Raw genomic sequence first — 18,294 nt, forward strand, 5'->3', positions numbered from 1 at the left:
GTTTTGGGGCGACTTGTCACATGGCCAGGAGTGGTAATACCCACCCCTGGACACACGGGCACCGGACCTTGGTAGAACTAGTGTAAGGTACAAGCAGTGTGGGACTGGAGTGCTTGGGCCCACCAGGGGAAATCATTCATGGGGCCCACCCTTCAGCCACTATACTTATCTATGGTAACATTAATAAGGGTCCATTAACACGGTGTGATATGGGGCAGCATAGGGCTGCAAACGATAGCTAATCAGCAGGGCAGGAATACACCGAAATGTGCGGCCAACAACAATGATTTATACAGCTGCACAAAAGATCAAATCAGCCGACTAGCGGGCATTTGCGCGTCAGCTGATCTCTGACACTTTTACATGGGGCTTCCTAGGAGCTTTTGTTACCTATAATTGCCCTGTGCAATTGGCTATAAGACAGGTTTCTTTGCATGATAACACTTTATACAGATACAAAAGTCATACAGCTACCAATAACACCAGTATATAAAGTCTTCCATACAGATGGCCCCATGTGCATCTACTATAGTAGAAATCCCCCTATGCGCAGTCCCCCTATAGTAGATGACAACCTCTGTGCATCCCCTATACAAGGGGTAGGGAACCTTGGCCCTCCAGCTGTTGCAAAACTACAACTCCCATCATGCCTGGACAGCCACAGCTAAAGCTGTAGTTTTGCATTAGCTGAAGAGCCAAGGTTCCCTATCACTACCCAATAGTATATGACCCCCTCTGTGCATGCCCTATTATATACATCCCCCCTGTGTTGTCTCACCTATAAATGGCTCCCCTATGTTGTCCCCCTTATAAATGGCTCCCCTGTGTTATCCATCCCGCATATACTGTAGATAGCCCCCTTTTGTTGTCCATCCCCCTATACAGCCCCCTTATGTTGTCCATCACCCTATATAGCCCCCTTCTGTTGTCAATCCCCCTATACAGCCCCTTATGTTGTCCATCCTCCTATATGGCCCCCTTATGTTGTCCATCGCCCTAAACAGCCCCCTTTTGTTGTCCATCCCCCTATACAGCCCCCTTATGTTGTCCATCACCCTATATAGCCCCCTTCTGTTGTCAATCCCCCTATACAGCCCCTTATGTTGTCCATCCCCCTATATAGCCCCCTTCTGTTGTTTACCCCCTATATAGCCCCCTTCTGTTATTCACACCCCTATTTAGCCCCCTTATGTTGTCCATCCCCCTATATAGCCCCCTTCTGTTATTCACCCCCCTATATAGCCCCTTCTGTTGTTTACCCCCCTATATAGCCCCCTTCTGTTGTCCATCCCCCTATATAGCCCCCTTCTGTTGTTCACCCCCCTATTTAGCCCCCTTCTGTTGCCCCCCCCATTTAGCCCCCTTCTGTTTTTCACCCCCCTATATAGCCCCCTTCTGTTGTTCACCCCCCTATATAGCCCCCTTCTGTTGTTCACCCCCCTATATAGCCCCCTTCTGTTGTTCACCCCCCTAAATAGCCCCCCTTCTGTTTTTAATCCCTCTATATAGCCCCCCTCCTGTTGTTAATCCCCCATATAGCCCCCTTCTGTTGTTAATCCCTCTATATAGCCCCCCTTCTGTTGTTAATCCCCCATATAGCCCCCTTCTGTTGTTAATCCCTCTATATAGCCCCCCTCCTGTTGTTAATCCCCCATATAGCCCCCTTCTGTTGTTCACCCCCTATATAGCCCCCGTCTGTTTTTCACCCCCCTATATAGCCCCCGTCTGTTGTCCATCCCCCTATATAGCCCCCTTCTGTTGTTCACCCCCCTATATAGCCCCCTTCTGTTGTTCACCCCCTATATAGCCCCCTTCTGTTTTTCACCCCCCTATATAGCCCCCGTCTGTTGTCCATCCCCCTATACAGCCCCCTTTCGTTGTCTATCCCCCATATAGCCCCCTTCTGTTGTCAACCCCCTATATAGCCCCCTTCTGTTGTTCACCCCCCTAAATAGCCCCCTTCTGTTTTTAATCCCTCTATATAGCCCCCCTTCTGTTGTTAATCCCCCATATAGCCCCCTTCTGTTGTTAATCCCTCTATATAGCCCCCCTTCTGTTGTTAATCCCCCATATAGCCCCCTTCTGTTGTTAATCCCTCTATATAGCCCCCTTCTGTTGTTAATCCCTCTATATAGCCCCCCTCCTGTTGTTAATCCCCCATATAGCCCCCTTCTGTTGTTCACCCCCTATATAGCCCCCTTCTGTTTTTCACCTCCCTATATAGCCCCCGTCTGTTGTCCATCCCCCTATATAGCCCCCTTCTGTTGTCCATCCCCCTATATAGCCCCCTTCTGTTGTCCATCCCCCATATATACCCATCCTGTTGTCCATCCCCCATATAGCCCCCTTCTGTTGTCCATCCCCCATATAGCCCCCCCCCTGTTGTCCATCCCCCATATAGCCCCCTTCTGTTGTCCATCCCCCATATATCCCCCTTCTGTTATCCATCCCCCATATAGCCCCCTTCTGTTGTCCATCCCCCATATAGCCCCCTTCTGTTGTCCATCCCCCATATAGCCCCCTCCTGTTGTCCATCCCCCATATAGCCCCCTCCTGTTGTCCATCCCCCATATAGCCCCCCTTCTGTTGTTAATCCCCCATATAGCCCCCTTCTGTTGTTCACCCCCTATATAGCCCCCTTCTGTTTTTCACCCCCCCATATAGCCCCCTCTTGTTGTCCATCCCCCATATAGCCCCCTCCTGTTGTCCATCCCCCATATAGCCCCCCTTCTGTTGTCCATCCCCCATAAAGCCCCCCTTCTGTTGTCCATCCCCCATATAGCCCCCTCCTGTTGTCCATCCCCATATAGCCCCCCTTCTGTTGTTCACCCCAATATAGCCCCCCCTTCTGTTGTCCATCCCCCATATAGCCCCCTCCTGTTGTCCCCCTAAAAATAAACAAAAACAACTCACCTTACAACACGCTCCCCCGTCGGTCGCGGGTGTCTTCTTCTCTGTTCACGACAGATCAGCCGCATCCTGTTGAAGTCGCGAGCAGCACGTCGCCTCTGAGCTCTGTGTGCGCCGCGGCGGCTGAGACTTCTGGTACACGCTCCCAGCCTGAAGTCCCAGCCGCCGCAGCGCACACTGAACTCAGAAGCGACGTGCTGCCCGGGACTTCCCCAGGATGCTGCGGATCTGTCGGGGGCGAGAGAGGAGGTGACACTGACACTCTTGTGATCGCAAGCAAACGCTGCTTGCGGTCACAAGAGTGATTGACAGGGCGGGAAGCCTATGGCTTTCCCCGGCCCCCCGGTGGCCCAGTCCGAGCCTGGGTACAAGTGTATATGTAGGTGTGGTGTAAGTGATGACAGAGTCCCGACTTAACCAGTAAAACTTTACTTGAAAGCAGCTTCAGTGCAATACAAAATATAGTAACAATAATGCTCACAGGTGCTAGTGCAAAAATATAACAATACTTCTTTAGACAGACTCTTGCAGTAAAAGGTAGTAGTAAAAGGAACTTGTTTGCAAGGTTAGTGTAGGAGCTGGATAGGAGCCCTTGTCTAATTAGTAAATGTGTGTAATTAGATGTGTGTTTAAAGTTTAAAATCTTGAAAAACTTCTTGTACTCACGTTTAGATATGCTTCGGATATCTGACCGCCTTCTGCCCACACATTCTAAGTGACCGCTCTGTTAGGTAGTATGAGTCCATGGCTTTTGTCTCTAGGTGAAGCTAACTAGTGAAGGTTTCCCCACGTAGTTGAGCGTAGTGTCGGTTACGTACTTCAGCTTAAAGCATCTTTGCTTTACTGCGGATCAGTCCCTCTTCCTTTCCTATGGGGATGACTGTCCTGATTGAGGAGATCAACAGCGTAGACAAAGGCTGTCCCTTTTCCCGGTTACCCCACCTCTTGGGTTCAGCACTGCATACTGGTTATTTATCTCATCACACAGGTAGAAGTATAGTCCCTGTCAAGGACTCTGGCCTAAACTAGGCCTGCTTAGTTACTTCAGCACAAACTCCTAGGCTTGGTCTGTCTCTCATACACTCTCTAGACCTGAAACTGACCCCTACCTTATATAGGGCAGTGTGACAAGAAGTGTGAGTGAGAGAGAGAGTGTAGAAGTGTATAGAGTGTAAACACAGTTAAGTTATTACACAACATAGCTTAAAGCGGTAGTACGGCGCTAAACAATTATTCACAACAAACACACATTACAAAGTTAGCGTGGGTGGGGGAAAACACGGGGAAGGGGGCCATTCACATACATAACATACATTACAAAGTTGTATAACTTTGTAATGTGTGTTATTTTGTGAATAATTGTTTAGCGCCGTACTACCCCTTTAAAGGGAACCTGTCACCCCCGTGCCGGGGTGACAGGCTCCCGACCCCCCGTTAGAGCCCCCTATACTTACCTAATCCCGCCGGGTCCCGCTTCTGGAGGTGGTCCGGTGATGAAGATCTCAGCCGCTGCAGCCTGGCGCGCGCGCTGAGAGATGAGTCCAACGCTCATAGAGAATGACGGAGCGCTGGACTCTCCTGTCATTCTCTATGGGTGTTGGACTCATCTCTCAGCGCGCGCGTCGGGCTTCATCACCTGACCACCTCCAGAAGCGGGACCCGGCGGGATTAGGTAAGTATAGGGGGCTCTAACGGGGGGTCGGGAGCCTGTCACCCCGGCACGGGGGGTGACAGGTTCCCTTTAACCTTCCCCATATACTGCAGCTGTGCACAGGGGGAGAGAGACACCTAGTGGCTGAAGTGGATATTACAGCTCAGAGTACTTCGTGTGACACCTGAGAGTTACTTTAACGGGATGGTATAAAACATGCACCCTCACCGAAGCCAATTGTACATGTACATGGCAGATTGGGAGAGACAGCAGATGCAATGACAAGCTCCCCGTAATGCTTTATGCAGGGCTACCACCTGTTACTCATGACCATCTGCCAAGCTGTCTATACAACATATTGGGAAATCATTTGCACAGACATCTGCTATTGTGATTGGTTTTCACTATTTCCTGCTTCTTGCATTGTGACTATTCCAATGCATGCCAGCCTAAGAGTGGGCAACACCAGGCACGTGGCTATATGGTAAATTCTTCCCAGACTATACCATTCATGGTCAGGGTAACGCACATTTGCTAAGTATGGCTAGAAAACAAGTCTGACATTTAGCTGCGACCCCCTTTAATAAACAAGCAGGACACGGCTTCCTACCAAATTAGTTAGTAGTGGATTAGGTAGCTTTTTATTCCTCCAACAGAAGCAAGATGCTGGAGGGTGCCAGCTGAGTGGGTACATGCTTTAAAATACCTTGCTCAGATTGCATATTGGCATGGAATGAGACACGGAGATTAGTGCTGCTGAGCTTGTTTATTTTATAGAGGAGAATTGTGAGGGTCACATTGACCCCGGGCAGCGGCAAGCTGGCACCACACGAATAAGACGGACAGCTGCGCTAATAATGGAAAGAATGCTTCATAATCTGCAGATTAAAGACAACATAAAGTGTAGAGATTAAGGATGCCCAACAATGACATGACAATGACAGGAGCCCAGCGCTGTGCCATCCGGATCACCAGGAAACAAACCATCCTCAGCACTCAGCGCAGCCATGAAGACACCTGTTGCTCGGTTGTCGTGTCTCACTTTGCTGGCTGGGCATTTATGATGTAATGAGTGGTGGCTGGTGATGCCAGGGTATCAGGGTATGGCTGCTCAGATGCAGGATTTGAGCAAAGTGATACTTAAAGGGGTACTCCATTGGGGAAAATAATAAATAAATAAGTAAATATTTATATATATGTGTGTGTGTGTGTGTGTGTGTGTGTGTGTATATATATATATATCAGCTGCTGTATGTCCTGCAGGAAGTGGTCCGGGACTGTGCTTGTAATCTAAATCCACTCTTAAACCAAAGCAACTTTTCCCATAAAAAATCATTGGAATGCAGACAATTGGTTCCACACCCCCAAAATAATAATTATGAATAAAATGTAGAATAAGTGAAACAAACATTCAGAAACAGCAGAATATGTCATATAAGTTACTGTACAGTATAGCAATCAGCATGTGGAGTATATTGTATAGTAACTACATAAACCTGAAAAAAATAGCTGCAGATTGGAGATAAAGGATGGAACTGCAGATCCCCATAGTGCAGTAGTGTAGTACAACAGGCTAGAATAGAGAAGCAGGGCTGCTGTCAGAGGTCTGTGTGGTCACATGACAGCAATGGGGGAAGAGGGTGGTGTTCAGCATGGACCAATCAGGAAGTGAGAATCACAGAGCTGTGCAGGAGGACAGTGACAGAAACTTTTCTATACAGCAGTGTGAATGGCTGAGTGTGAGTGCAGACACATTATAGCAGCAGTGTGTATGGCTGAGTGTAAGTGTAGGCAGATTATAGCAGCAAAGTGTATAGCTGAGTGTGAGTGCAGGCAGATTATAGCAGCAGTGTGTATAGCTGAGTGTGAGTGCAGGCACATTATAGCAGGAATGGAGAGGATGGGAAACACAAGGGCTGGCAGAGACTGCACAGAGGATGAAGGAATGAGTAGGGCAGATGTGTGCACATAGAGGGTTTACAGCTATGGAGAGACTACCTACACAGTCCTGTCCCCTGATGCAAGCCCCAGCCTAAAGTGGATCTGCTATGATTTGGAATGTGAGAGAGACTTCCTGGGTCAGAGTACAGTGCTGTAGACCCCGCCATGCAGACCATACTCCTCCCCCGCTCCCCTTCCCACCAAGTGCAGGGAGTTCTTAAACCAAAGCAATGCTCTTAAACCAAGTTACAATTTTGAAAAGCTGTGAGCTCTTCTTGCAAAATACTCTTAATCCAAATTATTCTTAAACAGAGGTACCACTGTACATTAAATAGATTCCAGTGATGTGTGATCCTGTTAATCGACAGTCAGGAGATCACTGTACATTATATAGATCCCTGTAAAGTGTGATCCTGATCATTTACAGTCAGGAAATCACTATACATTATATAGATCCCAGCACTGTGTGATCCTGTCCTGATAATCTAGAATAGATCACTGTACATTATATAGATCCCAGTGATGTGTGATCCTGATAATCTATAATAGATCATTGTACATTATATAGATCCCAGTGATGTGTGATCCTGATAATCTATAATAGATCATTGTACATTATATAGATCCCAGTGATGTGTGATCCTGATAATCTATAATAGATCATTGTACATTATATAGATCCCAGCACTGTGTGATCCTGTCTTCATGAAATACATTTGGGGATAGTAAACCCTGAATTAATACTATTTGATAACAGGTGACATAATACATATATCCTGTGCTGGGAACTGTGTAAGCTAACCCCCCATCTCATGACAAAATACATAGCAATGGCGGCATCTTGCTGCAGTGAGCAGGTTCCTATGAGAAGTGACGTCTGGGCACGGTTCCATATCTGTCCTGGGTGTCACTCAGTGGTCACTGTGTGGGTGTGAGGGATGGAGGGGGGCGAGGATGACTCCCTGGATAGATATAGATTGTTACAAAGCAGAATGAAAATAGACCCAGCCAAGTGTATATAAGCCCGGGACATAAGAGCGTATGGGAGAACAAGCCTCAGAGGAAACACAGAGCTAGTCAACCCATTGTCACCTGTTAACACACACTTATCCCAAGATGTTGGGGAAGCCAGAGACACGGGAAGTGAGCGACACTGAGGCCGAGCTGAACTGTCAAGTCAAGGAAGACAACACAGCCCGACGGGAACATTATCATGCAGAATGGCTGGATACATCGGTCTTCAGTAGACCAGAGGAGAGGTGAGACACCTGGGGCCTATGACCATATCACTAATGGGTAGAGACGTATATAAAGAGATTATTTATAGAATTATAGACAATGGGGGAGATTTATCAAACATGGTGTAAAGTAAAATTGTCTTAGTTGCCCCTAGCAACCAATCAGATTCCACCTTTCATTTCTCACAGAGTCTTTGGAAAATGAAAAGTGGAATCTGATTGGTTGCTAGGGGCAACTGAGCCAGATTCACTTTACACCATGTTTGATAAATCTACCTCTATGTTAAATGCATCATCCTCCCCTTGACATATGCTGCATTTTACTTAAAGGGGTTGTTCAGGCTTAGAAAAACATGGCCACTTCCAGAAACACTTAGAAAAACATGGTTTCTTCCAGAAACAGCACCTCTCCTGTCCTCAGCTTGGATGTGGTTTTGCAGCTAATTCCCAATGATTTGAATGGAGCTAGATTGCAATACCTCATATAACCTGAGGACAAGGGTGGCACTGCTTTTGCAGTAAAGTAGCTGGGCTTTATGTAATCTTGGATAACCCCTTTAAGACGAAAGTCACAACTAACATTTTGTAGAATTACATGGACGATGTGGCTTATTGCCATGTTTCTCTCTTTTAGCTGCAGCGCTCGCGATGCCAACGTTTGGAGGAGGGAAAGCTTCAGGCAACAAGGCATGACACATTTCTTGGTCCAACGTTCTCCAGCTCAGGTTATGAGGATGGGTCGCCTCGGCCACCGCCTGACTCAGTATCAGCTGCCCTACCAGAGAACACTGCCACTGCCTATATTCAAGCCTGCAGACCTTTCCGCCAAGATGGACCGCATGGCAACACCACCACAGCTTCGCGGCATGATCGACTTCGAGAGGGCACTCAGCAATCCCGGCAATGATGGGTTGTGCCAAGACAAGACACCCGTCTCCCAAATCACCAAAGAGTTGCCTCCAGTCATGCAGCCAGCACGTATGGAGTTCTCTAAGCCCGGCATGGCAGGTTCCTTTGCCAGATCTATGTCTCAAGAGGTTCAGAGGGGCTAAAGGACTGTGGCGGACATTGGCATGGTGGTGGTGGGGGGGTGCTATCTGTAAAATGTATGAATGCAGTCTGTGTCTGCATTGTGTTTGCACTAGAATCTCAGTTCTTGAGTTTATGCCCAGCAGCTAAATGTCCATTAGCAAATTCATTTATAGACATATTGCTCGGAATATTCCAGCTAGTGATAGGATTACTGCGGAGGGAAATATCCTGTATCTGGAAACTATTGTATTACATTAATCTATTGGATCAGACTCTGTGTCAGCTGTTTTGTCATCCAGTGAATTGACCCCCCAGACTTGTTTGATCAGGACATAGACCGAACAATGGGAGGTGGAACCTCAACCATCTCTCCATTGTTCTTGAGAAGGTTCTTGGAGTTCAGTGTAGAAGCTGGTGGACATCTAGGTGGAGCGGATGAGAGACTGGAAATGTCATGTTTCTCCTTCTTTCATTCCAGCTATTTCTGAGGGTGTTTGCGGACATTACAAAACTCTATGGGGGAAATTTTTCAACCATGGTGTGAAGTTAAACTGGCTCAGTTGCCCCTAGCAACCAATCAGATTCCACCTTTTATTCCTCACAGACTCTTTGAAAAATGAAAGGTGGAATCTGATTGGTTGCTAGGGGCAACTGAGCCAGTTTCACTTTACACCATGTTTGATAAATCTCCCCCTATGTCGACAAACAAGAATCCATCGGCTGTTGGATAAGGATAGTGGAAGTGGAAAATGAATTGATATTGTGAAGTATTAGGCATGGAGAAGTCATGGAAGGCCATGGCTGATATATGAAAGATAGGATGTTATAACTGGTTCCTGAGGGATAGGATTTTATAACTGGTCCCTTAAGCCAATGCTGTTATAACTGGTTCCTGAAAGAAAGATGTTATAACTGGTTCCTAGAGGATAGATGTTATAACTGGTTCCTAGAGGATAGATGTTATAACTGGTCCCTATAGGACATGATGTTATAACTGGTTCCTTGAGGATAGAAGCTATAACTGGTTCTTAAAGGATATGGTGCTATAACAAGTTCTTGAAGGATAGGATGTTGTTACTGGTTCCTAGAGGATAAATATTATAACTGGTTTTTGAAGGATAGGATGTTATAATTGGTTCCTTGAGGATAGATGTTATAACTGGTTCCTGAGGGATATGGTGCTATAACCAGTTCCTAGGGTGTTATGGCTAAAGGGTTCCAACAGTTCTTCTTTGGCCGTCTGCCCTCTATCCCATGGGCTACAGCTTACTGTTAGTCACATTTTAGTAAATAAGCTACATGAAGGCAGAATGATAAAGTAGAAAAGAATGATGGAAGGGTCTGAAGACATTAGGGGGGCGCCCCTGGGTGGGTGTGTAGTCGATTCCACTGCCAGCTAAGACTGGTCTGTAATATATATATATAAGCTACCAACTGCAAATCCCCTGAACTGTAAGGGGGTCAATCCTGTGTAACCACAGACACAGGTTATATGTCGCTTTAGTACAAGGTATTTGCACAGTTTTATATGTAATTATACAATAAAGTTTATTTTTCTGTATTATTTGTTTGTGTGTAATGATTGTCACTTTTATGATGAATAAAATGGTTCTATATTTACTTCTTCCTCTGTCAGTTTTCGTTCCCATACAATCTCTATAGAGGGGGCACTAAACCCAACATATGAACAAATATAACTATATATATATATATATATATATATATATATATATATATATATATATATATATATATATATCTACAGGGAGGCTCTCAGGACTAGTCATATGGTAAATCAAGGTGTGATCACTTGAAGAACACGAAAATAAGCCTCTCCATAGTATGAAATGGGAAATAACAGGGAACAAGAGTGTATCCCGGATTAGAAAAACATAGCTGCTTCTTCCAGAAACAGCGCCACCCTTGTCCTCAGCTTGTGTGTGGTATTGCAGCTCAAGTGAATTAGGCCAAGTTGTAATACCCCAAACAACCTGAATACAGGTATGGCGCTGTTTATGCAAAAAAGCTATGTTTTTTTTATAATCCAGGATAACCTCTTCCCCTTTTTTTTGGAAATGGTATAAGATTCGTCACTTGAAACTGGTTTCTATCCCTAGGAGAGTTTTTCATAGGAGAATATATATCTTCTTGGGCTACATAATTATTATACTGAGAATCAATGCCCCATGTCATGTGTAATAGCAATGGATTTGCAATATATAGTTAAGCACTTTGCCTATCTGAAAGGGTTTGGTGGCTTCAGCATATGTAACCTAGGTCATGTCTGTACGTCACACCCGTCCCTCCAAAATATGGCGCCCTACGGAATGTATAACAAAGAGCACATGACTACAGGCTGGTTCTTTGCTATAGAGATGGGCAGAGGTTGCCATAACCAGACCCCTCTCTGTAGAGGATCCCCGGTACATTAGAGGAAGATAGAGATGTACAGTAAGAAGGCGTCGTATGATGCTAATTGCAATTTGGGAATAATTGATCTATTAATGTCCTGTATATAAAGATAACCCCGGGGGAGGGGAGGGTTATATTTAATACCACTGTTTACATGTGTTGTCCCAGTGGCTTGCTGGAAAGTTGGCCGCTGTTAGGAATTCACACCTAGCGGAATGTACTCGGCCAAGAGGGGATTTAACAGGCTCTTTATTAGAAACCACATGTTGAAGGAAAAATAGATGTCTAAAGGGATGTTAACCTCTTGTGTACTGCACGGTGCTGAACTGAAATATGATGGGGGAAAAAAAAAAAAATCTGCGCCGTGGTCTACAACCAGCCAGAAGGAAAGTACAACTCCCTGCAAGTCCATGACAGCCAGGAGATGTTAGGGCATGCTAGGAGTTGTAGTTTCCCAATTGTTGAGGATCCACGGGTTGCACAGCCTTTAGGCTATGTTCACACATAGGATTTCCATCAGTCTTTTTTAAACCAAAACCAGGTGTGGAACTGACAGGACAAAATTATAATGGAAAGATTTGCCCAGTTTCTGTGTTTTTAAACCCACTCCTGGTTTTGGTTGAAAAAAGACTGACAATAGCCTAATGGTGCGTTTACACAGGCAGATTTATCTGACAGATTTTTGAAGCTAAAGCCAGGAACAGACTATAAACAGGGAACAGGTCATAAAGGAAAGACTGAGATTTCTCCTCTTTTCAAATCCATTCCTGGCTTTGGCTTCCAAAATTTGTCAGATAAATCTGCCTGTGTAAACGCAACATTAGACTTGTTCAGTCAACAGGTATTCTAACCCGACCCTACCCATATATATGCACTTGCGCGCTCAGCTTGGCCAAGGGTGCATGTAGCCTTAGAGCGAGGATGGGGAACCTTCGGCCCTCCAGCTGTTCCATCATGATGGAATTGCAGTTTTGCAACAGCTGGAGGACTTAAGGTTCCCCATCCATGTCTTAAAGGAAAGGGAATAAGGCACCATCAGACCCCTTTATATTAAAGCAAACTGTAACTCTATACTTATGCATGCAAAAAAAATAAATCCTAAAACAGTGCGACATGTCACAACTTGGGCATCTCTCGGTTTAGACAACCTTCCCATCGGAGACTTATGAAAAGCGCCAATGGTGGTAATCAGAAACCCCACAGCTACTCGGATATCCCGGACCATCACGAATAAAGTAACTTTCTGCAAAGGATCCGACGACTGAGAATGTCAGACAGGATCATGTCAGAAAGCTCAAAGATAAGTGAAGCACCATATTATTCTCTGTGTACATATAAAAGGCAATGCTCTATACATCATATAATCTACATATAAGCATCACAATGCTCTAGAAGTGGAGCGGTGGTCTCTATACACAGGTTGGGCTGCAGCAACATCTCTCCATGACAGGGGTAGGGAAGCTTGGCTCTCTAGCTGTTGTAAAAATACAACTCCCATCATGCTGGATAGCTAAAGCTTTGGTTGTCCAGGCATGATGGGAGTTGTAGTTTTTTAACAGCTGGAGAGCCAAGCTTCCATATCCCTGCTCTAGGATATGGTGTGTGGATAGCTTTATGGAAACCTTAAAGGGGTAACCCATCACTAGGAGGTTCCATCACTTGCTAATTGGTGGGATTTGTACAGTCACAATCCCCACCAGTCTCCATGTCAGGAACTGTCCAGAGCAGGAGAGGTTTTCTATGGGGATTTACCACTGCCCTGGACAGTTCCTGACACGGACAGAGGGTGCAGCAGAGAGCACTGTGTCAGACTGGAAAGAATACACCACTTTCTGCAGGACAAACAGCAGCTGATAAGTACTGGAAGACTGGAGAGTTTTAAATAAAAGTAAATTACAAATCTATATAACTTTCTGAAACCAAAGAATCCCGAAAGAATCCCGAAAAAGAAATCCATTGACTAATATGTATATGTATGTTGCCTTCCTGGTTGAATCTTCTAGGATCCTCTATTCACACCAAGCCTCCTGTATAAACTCCATATTCACTATATATCTACACTGTTTATTGCTAGAGATCCAACTGGCACAAATACATCTTTATGCAATTAATATAATACGCTACGGCATCACCCATTGATAGGGCAGCTTAGGTGTCAGAGAGCCCAGCAAGGAGATTGCGACATCTGCAAATCACATTCCTAGGTATGGTAAATAGCATTGACCTATCAAACTGGTTCGCAACGTTTTCCAAACCCGAAAGCTCTGCATTTGATTCCACACAGCTGCCGAAATTGGATGCTGCCCTAGGGAGTTCTGAAAAACTCTGATATAGCCATAGGCCATATCCATGTTTTCCGTAAAGAAGTATCCCGGCACTCACCAAATTCTTAAATGCTTGTTTATTGGGTGTCACATCAAGCAGGTACAGAAGGAGGGCGTGTTTTGGCCTATGACCGTCATCAGCTGATGAAGGCCATAGGCCGAACCGCGCCCTCCTTCTGTACCTGCTTGACGTGTCACCCAATAAACAAGCATTTAAGAATTTGGTGAGTGCCGGGATACTTCTTTAAAGTCTATTGGGAGCCATTCCTACCACAAGCACCTCCACCCTACAGACTGCCGTCTCACTCCAACATTATATCCATGTTTTCCAGGACTCCTTAGGGCTACATCCAACTTCTTCTGCCACCGGTAATCAAATTCTGAGCATTCGGGTTCGGAGAACATTGACAAACTATGGTAAACCATAATGGGGGCAATTTCTCCCTGAGGTATTATACATTTCCAGCATGGTCAAATCAACAGTGACTGTCTTGTGTCAATAATCTTCCAAAATTAGGTTATTGTACACATTCATTAGTTGGCTACCTACCAGAAAGCAGTGGTCAATCCTAGGTTTCCAGAGTCTAGTATACAGAACGGTCCCTGTGTCACATGTCCGGGGGCTTTTCCTATGAGATCTAGAAAGGGTATAAAGTTCACTGTAACAGTACAGAAGCCAAACAAGCCATGTGCTGTACTCAGGGACCTGTCAGGAGCAGACAGTACAGCTTGTCCTATCACACATACAGGGGACAGCTGTCAGACTTGGATTCGGGGATTAGCAAAACATGTAATATTATATCACACGATTCATAGAGGGAGACTGGGGAAGGAAAAGGGAATAGATACAGCCCATCCATAGAGAGACCGACGAAACCTATGTCGTTGGCTCTGTAATGGATTAATCCAAGGACACGTTGAAGGTCAAATATAAAAGTTGGCACCAGAACGAGTACTGATTGACTTAAGGTGTCTTATGAGGGTTCGGCACTTGTGCTATAAGAGCACCCAATTCTCCACAGTGTTTGCTCCAATCTATGAAGCTTATGTAAAAACAGCTGGCCCAGATGTAAGCCAACCTGGCCTTCATGTTTGCATCTGTGGCAATGGTGTAACTATAGAGTACTGTTCCCCAACTTATGGCTTTCCAACTGTTGCAGGGAGTCGTGGTTTCGCAACAGCTGGTAAGCCGCAATTTTGGGAAAACTGCCATAGAGGGCGCAGCAGCTGTGGTCACAATTGGGTTCGAGAGCCTCAGAGGACCCTAAAAGTCGCTCCCTGAGGAGACCAATACTATGGATGGATGGTGGACCAGTGTTGATGTATTCTACTACATGTACCACTCTTGGATACCTACAACAGGCTTTCTCCAATGACCCCCAAAATGCCTAATTCACATGATCCGTGCCGCAATGACCGGAGGAGGATTATTGCACGAATCCTCCAATAGAAATGCAGCCCTCCCGCAGCCCGGCAGCAGAGATCGCAGCGAGAACAGTAGAGATTAGGGCAACTGCTTGCCTACTCCCCCTGTGCCAGCCTGTTCACATGTTCACCAGCACAGGGGGAGTAGGCGTGTAGTTGTCTTCTGCGCTCCTGTTCTCTTTGCGATCTCTGCTACTGGGCGGCGGGGGGATCCGTGCCGTGACCCGCACTAGGACATGTTTTTTTCGCGGTGTAGGCACGGATCATGTGAATGGCAGCATTCACTTGAATGGTCCCTAAAATTGTCTGTTGTCCTGGATCCACGACCAAGGACAATTTTACGGTATGTGTGATGCAACCTCAGGCACAATACTTGAGGCCCACACTCTCCTATTTCGTTGTAGATGGTTGCTAGAGTAAAGTGAACTTCGGGCCCTCTTAGGTTCGTCCCAAGCATCCAGTGTTTGACTAGTGGTTTATTCATGTTTTCCAGGACTCCCTAGGGCTAATACAAACCCAAGCGGTCTCGAAGTTCTCTCAACTTTAATGGTTACATAGCAGGGCAGATGTTTCCGAGAAAGACACATATAGAAAGACAATCCAGACATAGCTTTGAAGGTGGAAAATACTAGCGAGCAAAAAGACAGACATGATACAGGTAATATGGATGACGGACTGTCCCTCTGTAGGTAGAAGAGAGTTATATATATAGCTATGCTAGTGGTGCTGTGTTTGCTATGGCTAATATACCATGAGGACAGCTCTAATTTCTACCATTACTTTGTACTTGTACATTAGGAACACGCTGTTATTTTTGCGTGTATCAAAGACCTTCTTAAAGCTGACACCCTGTAAACAGTCAGGCTGACCTACTTAATAGCCCATCATACACAATGTTAGCAGTATTAGAGAGCCAGCCATTAGATACACCGGCAGTACTGACATAGGAGATGGTACTATTCTGGGACTGACTATAATATTACAAGAAATTACTGCATAGTGCTCATAATAAAAGAGTGTTTGTCAATGTTTGTCGAGGCGGATAGCGGACATAGTATCATTGGGTGCTCATTGGGTACCATTACACACCAGGACCCCCACTCAAAGACCAGATCCTCCCAACTATAATACTGCTGAGTAAAGTATAACCAGCCATTAACTATTGGATACATTTAATAGTTTGGGTCAATTTTAGAAAAAAAAATAGAGAAGGGGCATGTTAAATTATGCGCAATGTTGGCAGCCATGAGCCCCCTAGGAGTATTAGGGCCATTGGCAGCTGGTGAATTTGCCCCCATTACATTCTGCCACTGATTCATGTATGTTATGTATAACAGTATCATTCAGTGTCCTATAATACTGCCATACACAGTACAAATAGTGCCATGCTTACCCGGCAAACCTCAGATCTAATGGTTGGGCCCTGGTGTGAAAGGGCCAAGCAATGATGAATAACCTAGGGCACATGTCTCTTTACCCTCCCAATAACCTGCTCTTTCCTTTACATTTTTGGTATATATTCTCCCTGTATGAAAGAGATGCATATATGACCTATGGTATTTGTCTTCATGGTATTGCTGGTAACTGACAATGCACAAAAGGATGGAACAGGGCCTGCTCCTTCTTCAATACGGACCCCGATAGTGGACCCCCATTGTTCATGTCAGGTCGGTCATCACAAAAACACAGCTTAGTATAGAGAAGGAGAGACAGGAACCCGTCAATGTTATGTATGATGACCAGAAACTCATGCTAGAGATAAGGAATAACAGAGGAGAGGGGATACATGACAGGACTATATTTCTTGTGTAATGAGGTTCAATGACATCATGTTTTCTCCAGGGCCTAAGTCTGTATTCTGTCTGCCATTGACAGATCATTGTAACCTACAGACCTAAGGGCTACACGACTGCAGTGACACATGGTTTGGGAAATTGAATGGACAAATAGGCCAGGTCTTCTATCAAATACTTTCATCATTAGTTAAACCTAGATTACACCTTAGCATCTTCAAAATCCCAAATAGTCTTGAATCTGTGTTCCAACAATGGTTCTAGTAATTTAGTTGTGATGGGGCTGTAGTGGTGGCCATAGTATATAGTACATACCAATACTTACCAATACTACCAATTTGCTGTCTGTAGGTAAAAACAAACATAACAGATTGATGGAGGTGTTGGGAAGTGTCGGAGCCTTTTAAAAGGAGAGGGCACCATTGATGTTAGTGCATTCTCTGCCATTGCTTCTTATGGCAGTCTGTAGTCTGCGAGGGTACGTGCACACTACGGAATTTCCAGAGACTTAAAGCGGATTTGATACGATTGGTAATGGCACACAGTACGGAATTTCTGCAGAGAGCCCAAGTGCTTTCCGCTGGGCGGCCTCCGCTTGAATTTCCGCCCCGCTCCATAGACTCAATGATATTTGCTGGCAAAGTCCGCCATCTGCCCAAAGAATTGACATGTCAATTCTTTAAGCAGATGGCGGAACATTTACCCTACGGGGCGGAACTTCAAGTGAAGGCCGCCCGGCGGAATGCGCTTGAGCTCTCTGCGGAAATTCCGTACTGTGTGTATTTCGCAAAAGGGTAAAATTGTAATGGTATCAATATGGACCATGGCTGTAGCTACTGCACCTTATAACGTAATACTAGTAGTAGGAGCTGGTAAAATTTGGTAGGCCTTTCTTACCTAAACCTTTTACCAAATTTTAATGGCGGCCTATAAAGATATCAACATCGACAGCACATAAGATGGAGCGATTCTGTAGACATGGTAGCAGTCATAGGACGTATTAACCCAATTGCCAATTACCGCTAGAAAACTCACGGCCACACGGTATCATATACAAGTAATGAGGTCCATATGTATCGGCCCCAGATGCCTAATGTGTACAGAAAGCCAAAAACCATCTAGATGTATGTGCTTCCGCTCGGAGGGCGGCTGGCATCTGTCAGATAAAGTAATGACATTTCTAGATACCCTTGTGCTGCTTTGTGACCCTGGGGGCAGACTGAAAAGTGAATCAATGTGAGAGATGCTATCACAGGCTAAGGAGGCAGCGGTAATGGAGAGTGATGGGAGGTGAAGCTGTAATGCAGATGGATGATAGGTGGGGAGTGATACCTCCAGCTTATAAAGGTGTGCGCAGTGTAATCAGGCCAGTCTTATCCATCTCTACCAGTATGAGCAGCATCCAGGCAGTCGCCAAGTCCTACCAGTTATTTAACCCTAGAGCCTACCTACAGAATAACTATGTCCCCCCACGGGCGGACTTCTCCAGTGAGGACAGCGTCATGTGCTGGAAACTGCGGCGACTTCACGAGGCTTGTGCCAAAGGTGAGTTCTCCGCATTATAGTTA

The 18,294-nt window shown here is 45.5% G+C and overlaps 1 protein-coding gene and 1 long non-coding RNA gene across 2 annotated transcripts in view; one reads left to right on the plus strand and one right to left on the minus strand.

Annotated features, from left to right (window-relative positions):
* The window catches only part of LOC138771709 (uncharacterized), a 42,945-nt gene extending 28,801 nt beyond the window's left edge, over positions 1-14,144 (minus strand). Inside the window, exon 1 of the long non-coding RNA XR_011359671.1 lies at positions 14,059-14,144. This is a non-coding gene — a long non-coding RNA (uncharacterized lncRNA). The remainder of the gene's footprint in view (positions 1-14,058) is intronic.
* Positions 7,540-10,392, plus strand: TCAP (titin-cap). Its single transcript, XM_069951982.1, has 2 exons — positions 7,540-7,761; positions 8,375-10,392. Exons 1-2 carry the CDS (start codon positions 7,619-7,621, stop codon positions 8,790-8,792), a joined length of 561 nt encoding a protein of 186 aa, XP_069808083.1. The 5' UTR covers positions 7,540-7,618; the 3' UTR covers positions 8,793-10,392.
* Positions 14,145-18,294: the final 4,150 nt, after the last annotated feature.

The sequence above is a fragment of the Dendropsophus ebraccatus genome, chromosome 14 (assembly GCF_027789765.1).
Source record: "Dendropsophus ebraccatus isolate aDenEbr1 chromosome 14, aDenEbr1.pat, whole genome shotgun sequence".
NCBI classification, from domain to species: Eukaryota; Metazoa; Chordata; class Amphibia; order Anura; family Hylidae; genus Dendropsophus; species Dendropsophus ebraccatus.